This window comes from Rhinopithecus roxellana, chromosome 8, assembly GCF_007565055.1.
Source record: "Rhinopithecus roxellana isolate Shanxi Qingling chromosome 8, ASM756505v1, whole genome shotgun sequence".
Lineage (NCBI taxonomy): Eukaryota > Metazoa > Chordata > Mammalia > Primates > Cercopithecidae > Rhinopithecus > Rhinopithecus roxellana.
Window position 1 is genome coordinate 134,852,806 of NC_044556.1, and position 22,661 is coordinate 134,875,466.

Consider the following 22,661-nt stretch of genomic DNA (forward strand, 5'->3'; position numbering starts at 1 on the left):
TATCCTTGACGTTTTTTGAGCTCTTGTTTTATATATCCATTTTGGTTTTGGTGAAAATTTAATTAATAAATGCCCAGAAGACAACAAAAAGCTTTCTAAGAGGAAGAATAAAATGTTAAGCTTGTTCCTAGGTAAGATAATCCAGTGGAGATTGCAGCCTGGAAGCCCTTATATATAACATTCAACCATTTAACCATTGAAGTACTTGTTTTTCCTGAACTGTATTCTGGAGGGGAGGTGTTTTCTTGAAGGAATGGGTTCATATGGCCTGACAAGCTGGGGTCAGAAGTAGGGGGAATTCTACTTCTGACAAGCTGGGGTCAGAAGTAGGGGGAATGTTGGTGAGCCCTACCTTTACAGATAAGTAGCAAACTGACAACCAAGTCTTCCTTTTACCTCCTCAGAAGGAGTAAAATATAGTAGACCTGGAAACTTAAATATAAGAACTTTTCATTTTTTGTAACTTGTAGAGTTTTTATTATTTTATCTCATTTATTTTCCTATAGTGCTTGGAAGCAAAAGCTTTGCCAAAAAAAAAAAAAAAAAATGTTGCTCCTTGCATTCCTTTGAAGACAGCAAGGAAGGAAATGAAAAAAGGTGCCTTACTCTGGGTTGGGTTTGGGAAGAGATGATCCTCAAGAGGATATGTGTTAGACTATGACATAGAAGTTATTGAGGGAGAGGAGGGGTAATTTGAGGGAACTGCTTCAAGGAAGATAAGAATAAACAAGGAATTCATTTGTAAAAACACTCAACATAGGGACTCAAAGCCATGCCACATAAAAAAAGGGAAGGTCTTTGGAATACTGATCCTGAAGAAGGGGTCTCAGTTGTTTGGAGATGTTTGAAAGCTCTCATTAGAATGTTGTTTACAACCCTGTTGGACAGAATTGGATCTAAGGAATAAAAATTATGGTTGGAAATGGTGGTGGAGGAAGAGCGGAGAATGGGAGGGCAATATTTTTGCTCTCTATTAAATTTGTCTGAAAATGGGATGTGCTCCTCCTTAGGGGGATAGTAAATTCCCCATTCTTGGCAATGACCACTTAGGAGGAAAATTTTGAAGGAGAAATGCAAGAACAATGAATGCATTTGCATTGAATGAAATTTAGAATATCTCTCAACTCTAAGAGTTTATGATTCTGTGAATACATTGAGTGTCGAGACACGCAGGGAAAACTTCCTCTCCTCCAAAAACTTACCATCTGGTCAGGAGTCAAAACACATGAGAAATTATTACAAATTTCTTGGTGGTACATAAATGCCAAAATCAATGTTGTCAGATATAATAGCCAATGGGATTCATAGAAAGGAGGCTTGAAATGATGCCAGGAACAGAATATGAGTCCTGATGTGGTCTACGTGTTGGGCAGACAGGAAAAGGAAAAAGCATTCCTGGCGAGATGGCATATTACAAGAGGGGGAATAAAATTGCTATAAAAAATAAAATTGTTATTAAGCCTCAAAATCTTGTATTCAGCCTTAAGTAAAATTTTAAAAGAAGTAGGTCACTAGGACAACAATATTCTAGTGAGAAAACTAGAAGGGCAAAATTTGGTAAAGTGCTTTTAAGAATATCATATCCTAGGAGTTATATTTTAACAGGTGAAGGAGAGGAGTGAGGGATATTTACAAATCAGTTATTAGGATTACAAAAAAATAAAGATTATTAACCAGGCAGGATAAAAGTTGTATTAAGATCGTTATTTGTTTGGTGGCAGGGACTGAGTTTCCAGCTAGGTTTTGTTTTCTTTTGTTTTGCTATACTTTGGAGACAAGAGTTTTCCTTCAAAATTGGGTTTATGTTTATAGTTATCACCCAAGGACTGTAAACTTTTCTGAATATTACAATTGTTTGCTATAGAACACTGCATCTGTTATTAGCATGTTTCTTGGAGAAAATGGTGCTTCTTTACTTGAAATTATAAACTACGTTTGTCACAGGTCAAATTTTCTCACTGACCTTGAGATAATTAACATTTTGACCATGACCACTGATCTCGTTATAATGAACTGAAGCAGTATATAAGTGATGTGAATTCTGTTGCTAAGTCAGGGAGGAAAAAACTCTTTAGATCTTTCTTCTTACAATGTTTATCAGTTTTTAAAGTTATTTTCAATAGAAAATTTAATTTCAAAACTAGTACAAAAATTAAGATTCTTTAATAGGTCAAAGGCTTGGAGTTGGAAACAATTATGTTTTGTTCACCTCATGGTGAGTCTGACTAGAGCAGCGAATAGGCACTGGGGAAGTGTGTGAGAGTGACCAAGGTTTTACGTGTGAGTGTTTATAGTTAGTACAGTATGGAAACAAGAGTATGGGTTTTAGAGGCAAACAGGAGTCCTTTGAATCCTGGAGAGGTAGACAGATTGCACTGATGGTCCCAGTCAATGGCTTCCCTGGACTCATGTCCAATGCAGTATGACTTTGCACCTCTTCCCATCCCTCGAACCTCAGTCAGCCTTGTGACTTGCTTTGGCCAATAGAACATGGAGGAAGTGACAGTGCCCTAGTTCTGAGCCCAGCTCTCAAAAAGTCTTTTACTTCCTCTTTCTCTGTCAATCTCTCTCTCTCTCTGTCTCTCTCTCTCTCTCTCTCTCTCTCTCTTTCTCTCTGTCTCTCTCTCTCAACCTTGCTTCTACCAAAAGGAGCCTGGACTAGCCTGCTGAAATCTGGGAGACCACATGGAGTAGAGCCCAGTTGTCCCAGTTGTGGCAAGGCTAGACCAACATACAGCCAGCCAATTCCTAAACATGTTGAGAGAACAAGCCAGGCACCTGGTGCTTGACCCGTAGTCTTTTGATCTTACTGTTTGGAAGTACTGAGTTTTGGAGTGGTTTCGTTTTGTATCAATTGCAATATGACATGCCTGGTTCCACTAGTTACTAGCTATGTCACCTTCAGGAAGTGGCTTGACTTCTCTGAGGCTCACTTTATTCATCTGTGCTTAAATGTCTATTACACATTATCTCTTTTAATACTCATAATAATTCTGTGATGTGGGTGCCATTATTCTCGTTCTACAAAGAAAAGAATTCTTGTAAAGCTTACGTGGTTAGCCCGAGGTAACACAGTGAGTTAACAGCCATACAACTTTCTCATAAAGAATCTCAAGGAAAGTAAACTAAGTTTGTAGGTGACTTAGTGAAGAATTCCAAAATGCAATTTGAGAAGTGGGAGAGGCTCATTTATATTAACAGTATCTCCCTTAAGTTGAATAATTGAAAATTTTAGTACAGAAAAGATTACTCAGAAGTCTGAATGTAGTGAAGGCAAGGGCTGATTGTTTTGTTTGCCACTGTATTCCCAGGGCCTACCAGAGTCTGCAGCACATTAGTAGATATCAATAAATATTATTCGATGTTAATTAAAAATATTTATTGATATCTACTGATGAATCCATGAATGAATCCTGACTGACAAATGGTACATGGAGAACACCATCTATTCTAACAACTGAATAAAAGATTTAGTGATTCAAAACTTAAGAAAGGGCAGCGATGGACAGATCACACCCTTAAGCCCCTCCTTGTGATAAATGGGCAGAGGTAATGGGGATGAAAGAACTAAAGTCTACCTCCCAACCCCAAGTTCTTAGATGAAACCTTGGCCTTGACATGGAAATGAGATGGAAATTTCCAACTACAATATGCTGAGTTCCTTTTGGTTTACTTTTGAAGTTTTTAAAAAGAAAGGGGGACCAGGAAATTATGATACCTGCCCAAGATATTATAAAGGGGTCTGCTACCAGTGCAAAGAGATTCAGCAGGGCACATGTGAGATTAGTAATTGCAGAAAGATAAAACTCTTTCATGACTGTTATCCCATGGAATTAATATTATTCAATAAACCAGTCACACAAGTAAAAAAAAAAAAAAGAAAAAGAAAAAGTGAAGCCTCCAATAGATGGAAATAGAAACACCTTCCTTTTTTCCTTCATATGATCTTTCTCAAACCAGTGTACACAAAAGCTGTTCCCCACGTGGTCTAGGCAATAGCACAGAATAAAGAGAGCAAGGACGGGAAAGTTGAAGTCTCACCAGGAGAAGCCACCTCTTAGCTTCAAAATCACCTCTGCGTCTTGTAGGAATTTCTTCATTTCCCCACCCCAACTGTGTCTTGTTACTCCCTCATCCCAATTTGGAATTGCTAACACAAAGGGAGTTCTTGCTACTATACATGTATACTGCTTTGTGTGGCGTCCAGAAGTGGAAAAACACAACGGAATCTGCAGGAGGTCGGAGCAGCGTTCCTAGAGGGACCCCGATTCCTGGAGAGTGTGTGGGGCTGCCATAAAGGGGTCTTGGTAAAAGTCACCTTCAGGGTGGGTAGCTAGATTTTGGATGCTGGTTTATGATAAAGAAGTCATAAAGGAGGCAAGAAATAAAGAGCAGGCTTAAGAAGTTCAACAACTGTCCTGTGTCCATGTGTTCTTTCGAGTGGTGGGGAGCTGGGGGAGAGATAGCATTAGGAGAAATGCCTAATGTAAATGACGAGTTGATGGGTGCAGCAAACTAACATGGCACATGTATACATATGTAACAAAGCTGCACGTTGTGCACATGTACCCTAGAACTTAAAAAAAAAAAAAAAGTTCAACAACCAAACTTGACATTTCTTGAGTAGACTCAGGAGCAGCCCTACATTTGTGCTGCCAGAACCCTTCCTCCGCTTCTTGCAGAACCATGATTTGCTTCTCAATCTTCCCAAATGGACTGAGCTCCCTAAAAAGCGGGGACCATATCTGTTTCTCTGTTCCCTGCCCATCCACAGGAGAAGAGCTTGCCAGAGGTAGATGCTGTCCATGAACTCTTGGGCATTTGCTTGTGTTTTGCAGACTTGGGTGCAATTCAAGGGTGACCTTCTTAACTTTTTGCATTGATTACATCATAGAGACCTTAAGAAAATCCAGTGGCAGCCACTGCCCTGAGAACTAGGAAGCAGCTCATAGTATTGATAGCTAGCTTGACTTGGGGGTAACTTGGCTCTGAAGCTCCTCCCAGAGGTGTGGGTATGCATAAGCGTATGGTCAGTTTTCATCACTGAAACGGAACTCTCCCAGTAGGCTGAGGGTAAATAAAGTTACCAACTTCACAGCCACTTGTGGCATGCTGAGGGGTCATTAGCTACATCTCCACTTGTCTTCTACATCTGGAGTGGATGCTATTTATCTATTCCTTCAACTTTTTTTTTGGTATAGAGTCTCGCTCTGTTACCCAGGCTAGAGTGCAGTGGCATGATCTTGGCTCACTACAACCTCCGCCTCCCAGGTTCAAGTGATTCTCCTGTCTCAGCCTCCTGAGTAGCTGGATTACAGGGGCCTGCCACCACACCCAGCTAATTTTTGTATTTTTAGTAGAGACGGGGTTTTGCCATGTTGGTCAGGTTGGTCTCGAACACCTGACCTCAAGTGATCTGTCCATCTCGGCCTCTCAAAGTGTTAAGATTACAGGTGTGAACCACCGCGCCTGGCCCCTTCAACATGCATTAAACATTTGCTGTTGAGCTTTGTATTCCTTCGCTATGATTACAAAGATTACAGACACGGTACCTGTCCCAAAGGCACAGGCAAGGTAAATGCTGCAGTAGAGTGAGAGAGGATGACCAGAAGTGGGCAAGAAAATTAGGGTGAGAGTTCAGAAAAGTGTTACTGGCTGTGGGGGCAGGGTGGATTTAGCCTGACTTACCCTGACACTTACAGGAAAAGTGGGAATTGGCCAGATGGAGATGAGAGAGCCAGATGTTTTTAGCAAAAGGAAGAATGTGGCAAAGATTCAGCGGTGTTCAAGCAGGGGCGGCTCCAAGTGTGGCTGAGGAGAGAATAGCTTTAGTTGACCCTCCCAAGACTCATGGATCCTGTCCAAGCCATACCCAATAAACATATGACCTCAGAAAAAACTCTGCAAACAGTTTTAAATCAACTCCCTGTCCCTTAATTCCAATCTGAATTTTGGCTCTAAGTGGAAGAAGGTCTGAGGGGGCCACAATGAAAGTGATTCTTGCATCCTGGAAGTTTGGTATGGAAGGGGGAGAAGGAATGATTGCCACACCAAGTGGCCCCCTCACTGGTGGACTTGATTTCTCCAATGTTTCTTCCTCTCTCACCTGAAGCTGTTGGTATGACTAGAGTTAAAGGTGAGATTATAGACAAGATGTAGGCCAGGTGAGGAAGTGAATACTCATTTGGGGTTCTCCCTGGCCAGGTCCACACTGAGAATTTGAGTTTGCTGATGTCAAGGATCATGTCTACTATGTTCACTTGTTTCTCCACCACCCACTGCAGTGCCTAAGAGGTGACCAGTCATTATTTTTTTGATGAATGAATCCACGGATAAATGAGCAACTGTGGACACGGCAAATACATACTGTCTTATATATAATTACAGAAAGAATGAATGTTTTGCTCAATGTTACCCAATGAAAATAAATTTAAGTTTGAACAGCAGTTCAGTTACATCAAGAGTAATTGCCCACTGCTGTATTATGAATGTGATCCAATTCCCGGAGACATAAGCATATGAATTATCAAAGCATAATTACACCTGACACTACATGGCTTCCCTGCAGATTCCTTCTGACAACAGAAAAGTAAAAGTTCCATGATACAGCAAGAGTGACTCACCTTTTCATTTCAGAGGGCTGTACCTCCCAACTCAAGTGTGACATCTGCTTAAAAGATGAAACCAGCCTCCTTCCAAAGAAATGACATCTGGTCGGCTCTTCAAGGATGAACATTTTATTGGAATATAGGCACTTGGCAGAGTAAATACATGGTTACAAAGTGTTTTAAGTTTATTTGCTTTATATAGTGACCAGAAAAGTCAATCCACAGTGTCGATTTTTTTCTTGAAGTTGCAGACTTTAGAAGGCAAACCCTCAAACCCATCTCTTTATGGTAAAGTGTGAAGGCACATGTTGCCAACTGTTGCACCGAGTGAAACTATTATTATTAAGTCAGTGATGCCCTTCCCTTCTCCACATCAAAATTGCTATGAATCACATATCACTTAACCTTTTTATAATGAACAAAAATCACTTTTGTCTTGGGGAATTGTGAAACCTTTTGAAATCACTACCTCCGATATAGCAGACTACAAAACCAGAGTTGAGAATTTTTATAATGAAAAATGTAAAGCTAGAAAACTTTTGTACAAGTTGGAATCTTACCCTGGTAGTCTCCAAAATCTTTTTGGAAAAGATTACTATGTGTAATGCAAAAAAAAAAAAGTTTACTATGTGTAATGCAAGGCACTTGTGTCTCTGCTCAAAGCTACAAGGGAAAAAATGACAAACCCAATTTTTTTCAAGGAAAATATTTTTTCTTTGTGAAAGATCAGTAGTAAAAGAACTAGTTTAAAGTCATGGAGTTTTTGCCAAAAACCATGTCTCGAGGTTTTATGCATTTCTAATGGCTTTGCCCATAGGAGAGATCCCCAGAGTGGCACACAGAGGCTTTTCATGCCATTCATTTAGATCAGAATAACCTTGCTCCAATCTGGAAACCACTGAAATGACCCGTGCAAGTCTGTATGAAAAGCAAAACAAACTCATGTGATATGAAGTTATTCCATTCATCTTGTTAAAATGATGACAGAGTATTTTAAATGCACTCTAGTTTCCTGTTCCATCTTCAAATTTAACAATTATCCTGCTTATTCCAGAAAACTTGTCTTTTTTTTTTTTTTTTTTGAGACAGGGTCTCATTTTGTTGCCCAAGCTGGAGTGCAGTGGTACAATCATAGTCACTGCAGCCTCAACTCCCCTCACTCAAACAATACTCCTGCCTCAACCACCCAAGTAGCTAGAACTGCAGGCACACACCATTATTATTTTCTGTAAGGATGAGATCTTGCTATGTTGCCCAGGCTTGTCTAGATCTGCTGGGCTCAAGTGACCCCCCCACCTCAGCCTCCCAAAGTGCTGGGATTATAGGTGTAAGCTACCGCATCCAACCCAATAACTTGTCCTTAGTGAAATATGTACAGCAAATTCTTTGATTATATTCTGGAGTACATCCTGCCAAATAGTGCCCAGTCCTCCCTAACCTACATGATGAATAATTTAGGGCATTGATGTTCATCCATCCAATGCAGTGAAATGTACTCTCTTTTAGGTTTGAAAAAAATCTCTTAGCTTTCCAGGGGGTGCAAGAAGCCCTGCATTCAGCAAATAAAGGAAGCCAGGAAGCTCTGGTGTGAGGTCCGCCTGGGCTGGGACTCCACACTACCGTCTCAGGGAGTCAGGCAGTCTTTGTGGGGCTGGGCACTGCTTCTTTGGCTTCCTGCCTTACTAGGCAGTGCATCTGGCCATCTGCCCCTTGGACTTTGGACTTTACTTAAGAGAAAACTCAACAAGGGCAGAAAGCCCAATTCAAAACGTCTCTCTGCCTAACAGCAGGCCCCAAATAGCCCCAGCACAGCAGTGTTCTGGGTGTCCAGTTCCCACATTTCCCAAGCAGCCTGATGCATGCCAGGTCCTCTGCACCAGGGATATTAAAGTGACTCAAGGAGGCAGGAAGCCATTATTCAAGGCTGTGGGTTTCTAGCAGAAAGCACAGATGATGACTAAATCCTAGTTTCTGTCCTTTAAGAGAGGAGCCTCTTGGAGAGACAGGAAGTAAACCTAATTTCAACACACCATACTAAATGCCAGGATATGAGTGAGCACTGCGGAAAGCAGAGACTGGGGGAGAAGTGGCCTTTACTTTCTTCACCTATGGTGGGATCCCTCAAAGACATGAGGATCTAAACACTCCAAGAAAAGTTGCAACAATTAAATATGATATTATACAGATATTATTATTCAGGTTTATGACCTAGAAATTCTTCATGGGAGGGCTGAAGAGGGTGATATTTTAATTTATGGTTAAATGGTTGAACTGTGTGTGAAGCAAATGCTCTAAAGAACTGATATAAATTTACTTGATAATGATGATCTAAACAAGTTCTCAACAAATATTTTGAGATCTGATATTAAAATTTGGGGAGGGGCCAGGATTACAGCTCACACCTATAATCCCAGCACTTTGGAAGGTCGAGATGGGTGGATCACTTGAAGTCAGGAGTTTGAGACCAGTCTGGCCAACATGGTGAAAACCCATCTCTACCAAAAATACAAAAATTAGCCGGGAGTGGTGCCACACGGCTGTAATTCCAGCTATTTGGGAGGCTGAGAGAGGAGAATCTCCTGAATCCAGGAGGCAGAGGTGGCAGTGAGCCGAGATCACACCACTGCACTGCAGCCTCAGCAACAGAGTAAGACTCCATCTCAAATAAAATAAAATAAAATAAAATAAAATAAAATAAAATAAAATAAAATAAAATAAAAAGTGGGGGAGGGAAACCAAGATGTAATACCTGGGACTGGAGATTTTAGGAAACGATCCGGTATTTTTCTGAAGGAGAAAAGAACAACTCCTTTTAATCTTTTAGAAGTAAGTCTCTTCCACTTTCAGCATTAATGGTTATAGGTCACCATCCATTAAGAAGATGTGTTTTGTCTATTTCCATTAAAATGTAAGTTCTAAGAGGAAGGAACAAAGTTCTTTTGCAACATGGTATCCCCAGTGCTTGGTATATAACAGAGACTCAATTAGCTTGCTGAATGACAAAACTAATGATTTCAGCTTTTGGTAACATCTTTGGAACTTGAGGGCATATACCTTGGCTTTTGTCTTTATTTATCCATTCATTTTGTGCCCTTCTGGGAATGAACTAGGACTGTTTCAATGGAAAGAGAAAAAAAAAAACGCTGTCATAGTTTGAAAATTGGCATATGTTTTCTTCCAGATTAAATTCCCTTGGACCTTTCAATTTACGCTAGAACGAGCACCTTATCTTTTCTTTCTTTTTTTTTTATTACTAAGCTCAACACAGTGTGTGGCATGCAGTAACTGTTCAAATAATGTTTGTTTAATTGATGGGCTTTAAGCTTGATAACTCAGCTAAGCCCTTTGCACAGTCTAAGCCTAATTTGGAATGCTTTCAGGCTTACCCAGGCCAATAAAATTTTCTTGCCTCATCTGAATTTCCTGAAAATGTGATTAATTAATAAGAATCATCAAGATTAATTAATAAGAAATCGATAGCAGGATGAGTAACAGGCCCAGATAGTCCCACAGATCACACCTTCCGCCCTCCATTTCCGCTTAGCTTCTCCTGAATCTATTGGGCGTGATTGCCTCTGTGGGGCTACAGCCAGCAGGGGTGACTGTTCATGACCTACCCTCTCTTGCAGCCTGACTGTGGACAAATGCTGAGTTTTTAAGCGATGGTGAAGTAGGCATAGTAGATAGTAAAGCTAGACTTATACTATACATTTGCATTCTCAAACAAAATTAAAAAGCCTTAAAGTGCATAAGAAGATTGCACCACCGAAAAGTAAAGAGTATATTCAAAACTGTCATCCTACTGTTTTCTCTGTCTTCCCTGCAATACATTCCCTTCTTAGACATCCTCAGCTCCCTCTCACCCCAAGTACGCCATTGCCTTTGTAATTCTTATTCAAATACTAAAGCAAAAATTCATGGTAGAACAATTCATTTCCACAAAGGTTTGCCTCAGTTGCTCATGCCCTGTGTGCATTTCCTCTGGTTTTATTATTCAAATTCAGAAAATACTTAAACATTTTTTGGTAACAGCTTACTTTGGTAACATGCAACCCCTAAGTGTACCCCTATAACCCTTTGGCTTTGTTCAGAGAAAGACTTTAGCCAAATGGTCCCTTTCACTCCTCTGAGGGCAGCTCTGGGGAACTCTCCTGAGCACCTTCTCCCTCCTTCACATCATCTTTGTGTGACAGCAGGACATCCGTGTTTGGAGCATCCTCTACCACCCACTGACACTCATGAACATGGGCTAACTTGATCTCCTCTGCATTCACACTGCCTGTGACCTGGGCCACGCTGCTTTGCCCTCCCATCTCTTCCTGTTCCTCAGAAACCTGGCTCTCACTAAGGCAGACGGGGTCAGAACCTAAAGTGCAGCCCTCTTGCTGTGAGGCCTCCCTGTCCTCGGTGCCCTTGCCCCCTCTTCCTTCATGGGCAGTGAGTGTGTAGGCCTCTCCTGGGAGCTCCCCCTCCACGGGCCCCAGGGGCTCCTCGGTGAGGCCTCCACTGGCTCGCGGAGAGGCTGGGGTGCCTACCTCTGGAAATCCCCCCAACTCCTCCCCACGGGCCTCGGGACAGGGAGTTTGGGCCTCCCTCTCACTGACTTCACTTTCTTCACAGTTGTCCAGATGGGTGGCACCTGCCTGACTGGGCTCTTTTTCCTCTTCTTCTTCATTTTCTTGGGGAACGTGACTCTCCCCGTTTGTATCTTCTTCTATCACTGGAGCAGAGTCCACTGGTACTTCCATGGATGCTGTCAGCAACTTTCTGAGCTCCTTCAAAGAACCTGAGGCAGCGATGGGTTCTGGATCTTCCTGGGTGGGTTCTTCACCCTCAAGGGTCCCTCCAAGCTCCAGCTCTGATGAACGTGTGCCTGGGAGTCCTGCCGTGTCCTCTGCCGTGTCCTCTGCCGTCACAGGACTCGCCACGAGGTCATCCACTCTTGAAATAATCACCTGCTCAGTCCCACCCGGGGGTAGGCTTGGCCCAGGGAGAGAAAGGCTTTCTCCTTTGGCCAACGAGCTAGGGACCTCAGGCTGCTTCTCTTCCTCCGACTCCTGGAATACTTCGTTACTGAGGGTCTCACTACCCGGAACTCCTGGCAGAATGGCAGAAGCTCTCCTGGCAGGGCTGGCCTGGTTTGACCCTGTGAGGGGCTTTAGATCTGTTAAGCTGGACACACTTTCACTGGGCAAGGCCATGTTATCTTCAAATAAGTTGTGTTTCTTCAGGAGAGCAGCTTCCTTTATCACTGAGAGATATCAGAAAACAAAACATGATATTAACACTCTGCCCTGGTCAGCCTGGATTTTCTGATTTTATTGAGAAGCCAAAGTCCTCTCTCAGCCTCTCTGGCTATCCAAATTTCTCTATTTCAAGACCCAGTTTACATCCAGGGAGCCTTCCCTGATGACCAAAGACTGTCAACTGTTTCCAAACTCTGGGCCTCCATAGCACTTATTCAAACAGCAAACATTTGCAGGGCATTTAACGTGGGACAAGCCCTGGGAATGCAGAGATGAATAAACTATAGCCTTTGTTTTCAAGACACTCAGGGTCTGCAATAGCATCACCTATATCCCTCAGGGAGGCCCCAGCACATTTTATTAGCTGCTAAGATGGCTGGCTTCAGTTTGTCCACCTGGACTGAAATCCTCTAGGGCAGGGGTAGGCCTTACACTTCTCTGCTTTACCTTGCAGTACAGTCCTGAATGTGTAATAGGTACTCGGTACTGCACATGCAGAGGAGAGGGCCGAAATGAAGATCCGTGTGCATCTAGCTCAGTTTCAAAGGCCACCAGAGGGGCAAATCTAATAAGAACAACAACAGCAGGTGACATTTTTGACCACAGGCCTCCTACTTACGGCAGTGCAGGGGCTGTAGTGCCCAAAAATATCACATCCCAGAACTGCCATTCATATCAAAGACAGTATAGATTTGTGTATTCAGCATAGCTTTTCAGCAGCTAGCTGCCGAGTTTCCTTCTCTAACAAAATCAATATATTGTGACAATTTTCTAACAGAGAGCAATAAAGTGTCTGGAGGAAAGGAGTCTTTTTCTAAATCACCCAAAGGTGCCCATGGTGGGCTGGCAGTGGCCTTGACTGAGCCCTTCCTTGGTGTAGACACTGCGCCAACATCTTCATATTCCTGACTTCATTGGATTCCCTAGAATTAGCTACTGGGACCTGGGGCTTGTGCTTGGCCAGTTTTCATTGAGGAAGGTCTTTTGTGATACTTAAGACCTTCCCTCTTTTTTTTCTCCTTCCCAAAGGAGATCAGATATGTTTCAGGCCCATGGTTTGATGGTGGCCCTCTCCAGCCTTTTTTTTTGAGACCTAGTCTCACTCTGTCACCCAGGCTGGAATGCAGTGACACAATCTCACTCACTGCAACCTCTGCCTCCTGGGTTCAATCGATTCTCCTACCTCACCTCTGGAGTAGCTGGGATTACAGGCATGCACCATCACGCTCAGCTAATTTTTAAATATTTTTAGTAGAGATGGGGTTTCACCGTGTTGGCCAGGCTGGTCTCAAACTCCTGACCTCAAGTGATCTGCCTGCCCCAGCCTCCCAAAGTGCTGGGATTACAGGCGTGAGCCACCATGCCTGGCCCTCCAGCATATTTTTAACAAGTTTTCCTATCCACAATCCAATCCCAGGCAAGGGATTCCTGAGGATACCGGGTGCCAGGGTCCTACCGAGACTCGCATGACACTGCGTCATCACCCTGCACCTTTTTCTGTCCAGCTGAGTGTAGGCTGGGAATGTGTTGAGAGAGCCATTAACAAGCCTTGCTGCTGGAATTGCCTGTTCTCAGCTTTGGTGAGTGGGGGGGCAGGGATAGTTATAAGCCTGTGCCTAAGAAAAGCCCTTTTCCCTTTGTTCTGTCTGGAATAGCAAGAGGAAAACAGCTCTTCATGAGAGACCCGAGATTTAATCTCACTAAGCCTCAACTTTCTCATCTGTAAAATGAAACTTAAAATTCCCATCTCACAGCATTCATATTTTTGTATTAAAAAGGGAAAATAATATCTAAAGTGCCAGCTTAGTGTGTGCTTAATCATAATGCTCAATGAAGGTTAGTATCCTTCCTTCTTTCCTTCCCTCTCCTCACTGTCTCCCCACCTCACCAATGTCCATTTCCTCTTCTCTTTTCCTCCAGACTAGCCTTACAGAATCCTGTTTCAGGGATGCTCCCCTCTAGGGAGAGTCCCTGCAGCACCAGGTAATCCTCCTTACCTTTCAGAGTTTCATCAAGCAGGATCTGATGTAAAATCTCCTCATAGACATTTTCAACGTGAATCATATTGGTATGATCTGCAAAGATGAACTGCTCATATTTCTGAAGCTCCTGGAGAGCAAGAGATAAGAAGATAAAGACGAAAAGGCATGAGATGCCTGTTCTTAGAGGAGATACAGAAAAGACGATTCCCACTCATGATTCCTCTCTTGGAGGGCATGGGAGAAGGATAATGTTGGCCCAGGGGCAAATTACTCAATTCAACAATATTTTACTGGGTTCCCTTCAATTCAATTCATTGTCTAGGCACCATGCCTGACCTCAACACATCTATTACTGTCCATGATAAAGTGCAGAACTCACTCAGCCATTGGTGATTCCTTTCCCTTTCCTTGTACTGGCCATGCATTTTATGCACTTCATGGGGGAAGACAGCAGTGATTTTTTTTTTAATCATCTCAAGGCCTCAATAGTAGGTTTGGAGCCTCCTTTTTTTCCCTCATCACTAAGATGTTTCCTTCTTCCTTTTTTTAAAAAATTACAACAGCACTTTACCAAGGTATGTTATATATAGTAAAATGTACAGATAAGTACAGCTCAATGATTTTAAATATGTAAATATACTTATGTAACCATAACCCAGATCAAGAAGGAGAACATTTCCGTCATCCCCAAAGTTCCCCCACTCCCCTTTCCAGTCTGTACCCCTCAAGATATGAGCACTGATTTTATACCTATCATGATAGATTGGTTTTTGCTTGTTCTTGAACTTTATAGACATGAAATCATAATTATTTTGTTTGTTTTTGAGATTCATCCATGTTGCTACATCTATCAGTAGCTCATTCCTTTTTATTGTTAAGTGGTATTCATTATATGGATAAACAAAAATTGTTTATCTGCACTCACATTGATGAAAATTGAGATTGTTTTTCAATTTTCAACCATAAATATAATTGCTGTGAACATTCTTGTACATATATTTTTTTGTGGATTTAAGGGCTTGTTCATGTTGGGCATATACCTAAAAGTAAAGTTGGGTCATAGGGTAGATGTACGCTTAACTTTATTAGAATGGGGCCACTTTGGGGGTTGGGAGAATCTCTAGGCAAGGGCTCTTCAGAAACATTTCTTTCTCTTCAACTGGCCCTGACATTCATTGATTCCTTCTAGGATAGCCCAGGCATGGTGCAACCCTTAACTCTCCCTCTTTTCCAAGGGTTTCCAAATGGCTTGCCTTTTATCAGCATGAGGACAGGGCAGGGATCAAAATGTACCAAATTATATCCCAGAGATTAATTCGGTAATCCTTGCACCTAGTGGTGCTGGGGCATGGCTTCCCACATGCGGCTCTTAAGAGAATCAGGGACTTATCATGGGATTTGTGGTCTCTTGCCTGGAAGGACAGTATTTACAGCAGGTGATCAGAAGCACCACCTCAGACAACTCTCAGTGCTAGGACTTTGGGGCACTGTAGCCCAGATCACAGTGGGTAATAATGGGTTCCTTTAAACCCAGCCAAGAAGAAAGACAAAGGATTGAAGAGACATGAGCTTCAATGACCCCTAGAGGGTCTAGAGGCAGGACTGTTGCACAGATTTGAGAAAAGCATTGCCCAGGAGACTGGAGATTGCCCTGGACTAGACATGGGACCTTGGTGAGCCACATCACTGCTCTGTGCCTCTGTCTCTTCCTCTGCTAAACGAGAGGCACAGACTCATGCCTACAACACCCTTTCATCCTTCCCATGTGGTCTCCCATTCCTACTCCCCTGATTGTCATTCATCCCTCAGGACTGGGTGAAAGCATGACCCTGGAAGTCCTTCCTGGCTGCAGAAGCAGAGTTTGGCACTTTCATTGGAACTCTTCCCCATGCAGCAACTGCTGTGTTCCTCACATGGCGTCCTGTTTGCCTGTCTCCCACTCTCTACCATGAACTCCAGAACTGCAGGGATGCTGGCCTGGCATAATGCCTGGATCATATGTGATACACATCTAATACATATTTCTGACTCAATAAACAGTAATCTTTAAATTTTCAACCAGCTAAATAATTCTGTGGGAAGGAGTACTTTCTATGGCCATGTATACTGTCATGAAGTGACCAACTTTACAAAACAGGTCTTCTATATTGAATTGGTTGAACAGGGCCATAGGTTTACTTCCCTCGGCCAATTAATTTAGTATCACTGAAGGTAGGTGTTGGGGAGTCAGAATCATTTTTTCACAGTTCCCCAGACAATTCTAATACATAGCTCTGGCTGAGGTTGAGTACCACAGATCTAGGAAGCTGCTACTTATAGAGCCAAGGGAAATGCACTTTAGCAAAATAAAAACTCCTTCTAGGAAGCAGATAATTCCCTCATTCATCTATTCTGCAAATCCAGATTTTTAAAAAGCTCTTGAAGCTGATATAATATCCTCCATTACGAAAAACGCTGGGTCACAGGCTCTTTTGAAATCAATGCCTCCTGATTAAAAAATTACAAGAGCCTCTTACAGATTGGGCACAGCACACTCTGTTGATGCTTGGAAAGAGGGGAGCCGATGAGAAGGAGAACCTCCTTACCTTTCTCCTGAAAGAAGGTGGATTTGAGGCCCCCAAACTGCCTTTGTGATTGAAAAAAAAAAATTCTAAGCAGAACATCTGTGTGCAAACCCACCTAGCAGTGGACACCATCATCATTTGGCTGCTGAACTGTTCTGCCATGTAAGGTCAAGGGTCAATCCCTTGGCTTAATCAAATCCTTTCCTATTAAAGAACTATGCCCCAGAAATAAATGCCAAATACATCTAATATGCTGATGATGATCTGAAGAAAAACAACACTTACAGACTATAAAAATGACCAAAGAAATGTCTGCGGTAAAATAACTCATGCAAAGGATTTTAATGTTCCAGTGCTTGGAGACTCTCTGAGCTGCCAAAAACCTCTTTATCATTTGCTCCAAGAGGGAGCAGGCCTTGTTCCAGGTTAATAGATCATTTTTGAAATGCAGAAGTAGTAATAATAATAGTGGTAGCAGTACTTGATACAATTTCCTGAGTGCCTATCATGTTACAGGGAAGTGTGAACCGGGTTCACACTCTGGTGGTCACCAGGTCTGTGGCCCTGGCTCAGTGGCTTAACCACACAGGTTTCCTCATTTGTACCATGAGGATATAAATAAAACCTCGCAGAGCTGTTTTCAGTCTCTGCTGGCCCATTGCTCTGCTCTACAGATGAAGTCACACCCTCGTAATCATGGCTCTCACTGGATGCTCAATGTTTGTAGAGGTTTTAAGTGGTTCCATTGATTTCGCTAAACAACATTGCTGGGTTTAACAGAACACATTTCCTGTAATCATGTTAGCTAAGATCTTTTTTGGACGCAATGGTCAAGTTTCAGAGGACATGTTGGACCTATGAGTCATACTATAATGAGGAACACCCGGTATCCTTAGGTATTCTATGTCAACCCCTAGTTTGACTCAAATTCAGATCACTGCCTTTTGAGATTTTGTCTAGTACAGGGGTCAGCATATCTGGCTAGCATCTTGTTTTTGCAAATAAAGTCTGTTTATATATAGTCAATGGCTGTTTGTGTGCTACAATGGCAGAGCTGAATAGTTGCAACAGAAATAGTGCAGTCCATGAAGCTTAAAAGATTTACTATCTGACCATTTACAAAAATGTCTGCCAATCCCTCCCTGGTCCAGTCTGCTGTTTGCCAGTACACATCACAAAAGAACTTGTTTGAACTTCAGAGGTAAGAAGAGCAAGCTCTTTAGGGTAACTCATCCTCTTACTGGTTTGCACGTGGACGCCAGTGCCTTCTGCACGGTGGGAAGTGTGATTTGAACTAGTGCCTTTTGAAATATCTTCTTTCGGATGGTGCTGCTGTCATAATCATATTGCTGTCAATAAAGAAACATATGTTAAATAGTTACATTACAATCTGTTGACTTATGCTTGTGCAAAAAACTCACCCACCCACTTCACCTCTCTTTTTCCCCTAATGTCTGAGAACTCTTGTATTTCCAAGGCCTCAGAGATCTTTCCATGTAATCCCCTCACACTGCAGGCACAGGTTATAACTGATAATGATCCATCTCACTCTTACCTTTTACAGGTGTGGAAACTGAGGCAAGATCAAAACAGAGTGGTGACTTCTGCATTATAAAGAAGTTGCGGATAGAATTGGGGGGTGAGTTTGTACTTTATTACTCCTGTCCCAGGTAGGTCCATGATCATCTATTACTCCACATCCTCAAAGCAGGGTCAGTGGGTTGTAATGATTTCCACAAGGGAAGAGAAGGCCTGGCTAGTGGCTCCATAAACACTGTGATATGTTAACCAAAGAAGTTCAGTATCCAGCACAAGAAAGATGATGATTCTCTCTGTTCTGCATTGGACATCCCAACATGGAGACCAGGATTTAATTTTAGATCTCACTTCAAGGGGATCACAGATAAATCAGAGTACAGTCATAGGCAGTGAGAAGAATGGTCAGGCCAAGTGAAGAACAGTTAAAGAGACCAAGGTGTTTATACTGGAGATAATAACTTAGGGCAAGTTATAACTTATTCAAACAACCAAAGGCTGCCACGTGGAAGAAGGTTATGAATGAAGTGGGTAGAACTGGAATGACCAGTGGTGAGAACTTTGGTCTAACATAAGAAAGCATGTTCTTGCTGTCAAGAACTCAAATGGGCTATCCTGAGAGGCAAAAAGCAACCTGCCAGTGCAGGTGTCGGAGCACGAGTGGGATCACCCCTTGAGGGAAGCTGCTGAACACTGAACATGAAGTTGAACTAAAGGCACTCAAAATCTCTCTCAAACCTGTGGTCCTAATATTTGAACACCTTTCTACATTTTTTCTTCCTTTCTTTCTGTATGCTAAAGCATTTGACACTGACACTATCTTTTTTTTTAGTTCCATTGCAATTTCATTATTATGTGTGTTACCATGATCAGTATCATTTTTAATATCAGTGAATTGGTTGCTAGAGTTTCCTCTTGCTTGTGAAGCATCAAGATCAAGTCTGAAATTCAGAGATCACCCGTAGGCTCTGTGGGACTTTGATCTTCTGTTCCAAAGCACTGTTTAGGATAACTAGAAAGCAGTAAAAAAAATCAGTGGACTAGGTGTATGATCATTTATCCTTAAACTCACCATTGACCAGCCTGTTGAGCTTAATTAAGTCATATTAGCTTTTACAGAATCAGTTCCTCATCTGTACAAGGGGGGCATATTCTAGTGAATGCACAAGTTCTTGTAGGGATCAAGTAAAAGCTTTTAAAATATAACATATGCGCAAGCTCCTATTATTAAAACTATTTTAATATACACTTAGCTGAAGTACATTTAAAACAATTTCATATGGTAGGTTTCTTTTCCTTGGAGTATTTCCTTTGCCATGAGGTTTTGATTTTTCAATAAAATATTTGCCAGTTTAATGGATGTTACTATATTTGTAACCTCTTTGAAGAAAGAAGCTGTGCCTTGCCTATTTTTACATCCCATACAATACTTATAGTGGACAGCCAATAAATGTTTGTCGAGTTCTATCTCTATGAAAGCTGGGACACAGGGCCTCTAGCTGTGGGTAATGATACTGAGGACTAGCAGTGGTCACTAGATGGCAGAAGAGGCATGGAAGTCACACTGGAGAAATCGCAGCAGATTGACAAGTCACTGGACTTCAGAGAGGAAGGAGTGGGGAAAGATTAGAGCGAAGGAGAAAACATGGTATTTTCCATTTCACAAAAGAAACAGGGGTCACGTTCTCATTTTATGCTTCCCACAAACAAGAGAACGGTTTTACCTTTAAGACTCGGAGCTTAACCTTCTCAATGGCAACTGCAGTTTTGGAGGCCTCTCCCTGGAGATGTGGGGAAAGCAACTGCTCAAAAGTGAACACTGCATTCTCCATTAGCTAGAAAGCAGAAGTGACACAGAAACAGACAACAGTCAGAGGCTGGGATCACCAACCACTGGCCTGGCTAAGTGGGCTTGGAGAGTAGGAGCCATCAGAGATGAGTCCCCTCGGCTGTTACTCTGGGGGTGACCCAGAGCAACATGACCCCATCACCAAGACTATGAAACAAATGTTCACGTGGCCACAGTGGGAACAGGAAGAAGTTGGAAAACCCAAGGCCATGGGACTGAGCAAGCGTTCTGTCATCTCCTGTGGGTACTCCTCTTCTATTCTCTGATACCTGCAGCCACTGACTAAGGGATGAGGCTGGAGCCTTCTTCAACTAGTTTTTGGCTGCACCTCCACTTTTAAGTGGATGTAAAGCCCTCCGCAGCATATCTCTCCCTCTCTCTGCAGGGCTGGGAAGGCAGGAAGGTCAGGGATGGGTGGGGACAGTGGCTGACACGCTCATGACTCAGAAAGCAGAAGTAGTGCAGGTATCTTATTCTCTGCACCTTTGCCTGTGTTCCAGTCACCAGGGTCCAGTATTACGAAAGAGACTTCTGCTAAACTGTTGCCCAATTTTGTTCCTTCTTCCTCTTTCATCCCTCACAACTCAAGGGTTAGCTAAAATGTATCACTTAATCCTGTCCATAACTTTTATGAAAAAAAAAAAAAAAAAAAAAGCTTCTTTCTTCCCCAAGCCCGTGATCCCAAAGCATCCAATATATACTTTTTTTTTTTTTTTTTTTTTGAGACACAGTTTCGCTTTGTCACACAGGCTGTAGTGCAGTGGCACACTCTTGGTTCACTGCAACATCTGCCTCCAGGGTTCAAGCGAGTCTCGTGCTTCGGCTTCCGAGTAGCTGGGACTACAGGTGCACACCACCATGCCCGGCTAATTTTTTTGTATTTTTAGTAAAGATGGGATTTCGCTGTGTTGGTCAGGCTGGTCTTTTTTTTATTTATTTTTTATTTTTTTATTTTTTTTTAATTTAGAAAGAAAAGAGGTTTAATTGACTCACAGTTTCACAGACTTAACAGGAAGCATGACTGGGAGGCCCTCAGGAAACTTACAATCATGGCGGAAGGTGAAGGGGAAACAAAGGGTATCTTACATGGCGGCAGGAGAGAAAGAGTGAAGGGGGATGTGCCACACACTTTCTTTTTTGTTTTCTTTTCTTTTGTTTTGTTTTTTTGAGATGGAGTCTCGCTCTGTCGCCCAGGCTGGAGTGCAGTGGTGCGATCTCTGCCCACTGCAAACTCTGTCTCCCGGGTTCACACCATTCTCCTGCCTCAGCCTCCAGAGTAGCTGGGACTACAGGTGCCCACAACCACGCCCGGCTGATTTTATATATATATATGTGTGTGTGTGTGTGTGTGTGTGTGTGTGTGTGTGTGTGTGTGTGTATTTTTTTTTTAGTAGAGACGGGGTTTCACCGTGTTAGCCAGGATGGTCTGGATCTCCTGATCTCATGATCCACCCGCCTCAGCCCCACAAAGTGCTGGGACCACAGGCCTGAGCCACTGCGCCCAGCCTGCTTATTGGAGATACTTTTAGATGGTAGAAATACCCTGTTACTCCTCAAACTTTTGTTGTTGATTTCAGCATCCGTCAGTAGATCTGGCATGTAAAAATTGTTACTGTGGTGTTCTAATAGTGATTTTCAAATTTCCCTTATTCCCTCTTTATTAATTGGAATTCTGTAAGGAGAAGTTTCCTGTCTCTTTTCTACCATTAATTTATTTATTCAATTATTTATATAAATATGGACTCGCAAATATTTTATTTGGTAGGTTTTATTCCGGTACTATTATAATTTAATTTGGTGCTCAAATTTTTTCAGCTTTGGCTGTTGAGAACACCTTCAGGGTGGTCCTGTGTCCTTTCTGTCTGCCCTATCATTTTTTTTTTAGTTATGTCCTTACTTCCTGGTACACAAAAATGTCCCAGGGTCATGTTGTATTTTTCGTGTCCTAGTACTGGAATCAACAATGTCTTTTGTTTTGAGATGGAGTGTCACTTTGTCACCCAGGCTGGAGTGCAGTGGAGCGATCTCGGCCCACTGCAACCTCCACCCCCCGGGTTCAAGTGATTCTCCTGCCTCACCCTCCGAGTAGCTGGGACTACAGGAGCGCACAACCACGCCCGACCAATTTTTATATTTTTAGTAGAGACGGGGTTTGCCCGGGCTAATCTGAAACTCCTGACCTCAGGTGATCCACCCACCTTGGCCTCCCAAAAGGCTAGGATTACAGGTATGTGGAATCAATAATTTCTGTAAGGATTTTTGTTTCCTTTTATTGGAGAATGATATTTAGAAATCAAGACCTAGGTACTAGGTATGCTCATTGCTACTGGGGTATCATTACTCCTAGTCCCTCCCAGCAGACAGAGCTGGGAAATGTATGTATGTATACTAACACACACATACACACACACATGAAGCCACGAGTTCATACTAATAAATTCCATTATAATCCAACATTGTAGGTTCAATCCAGCTTCTCCCTTTCCTTGTCACTTTTTTTTTTTCCACAGTGAGAAACCTGGTTGTCTTTATTCACAATACATTCTCTCTCTTTTTTTTTTTTTTTTTTTTTTTTGAGATGGAGTCTCCCTCTGTCGCCCAGGCTGGAGTGCAGTGGCCAGATCTCAGCCCACTGCAAGCTCCACCTCCTGGATCCACGCCACTCTCCTGCCTCAGCCTCCTGAGTAGCTGGGACCACAGGCGCCCGCCACCCCGCCCGGGCAGGTTTGTGTTTTTTTAGTAGAGACGGGGTTTCACCATTCTGGCCAGGATGGTCTTGATCTCCCGACCCCGCGATCCGCCCGTCTCGGCCTCCCAAAGTGCTGGGATCACAGGCCTGAGCCACCGCGCCCGGCCTCACAATACATTCTCTTATT

At 42.6% G+C, this 22,661-nt stretch overlaps 1 protein-coding gene across 1 annotated transcript in view; it reads right to left on the reverse strand.

The window, feature by feature from the left end:
• Positions 1–6,721: 6,721 nt before the first annotated feature.
• NIBAN1 (niban apoptosis regulator 1) overlaps positions 6,722–22,661 on the reverse strand; it is a 178,423-nt gene continuing 162,483 nt past the window's right edge. The window contains exons 11-14 of the mRNA XM_010368956.2: positions 19,661–19,771; positions 17,642–17,749; positions 13,852–13,963; positions 6,722–11,859 (exon numbers count right to left, since the gene is read on the reverse strand). Coding sequence (XP_010367258.2) covers positions 10,727–11,859; positions 13,852–13,963; positions 17,642–17,749; positions 19,661–19,771 — 1,464 coding nt within the window. The 3' untranslated portion in view covers positions 6,722–10,726. The remainder of the gene's footprint in view (positions 11,860–13,851; positions 13,964–17,641; positions 17,750–19,660; positions 19,772–22,661) is intronic.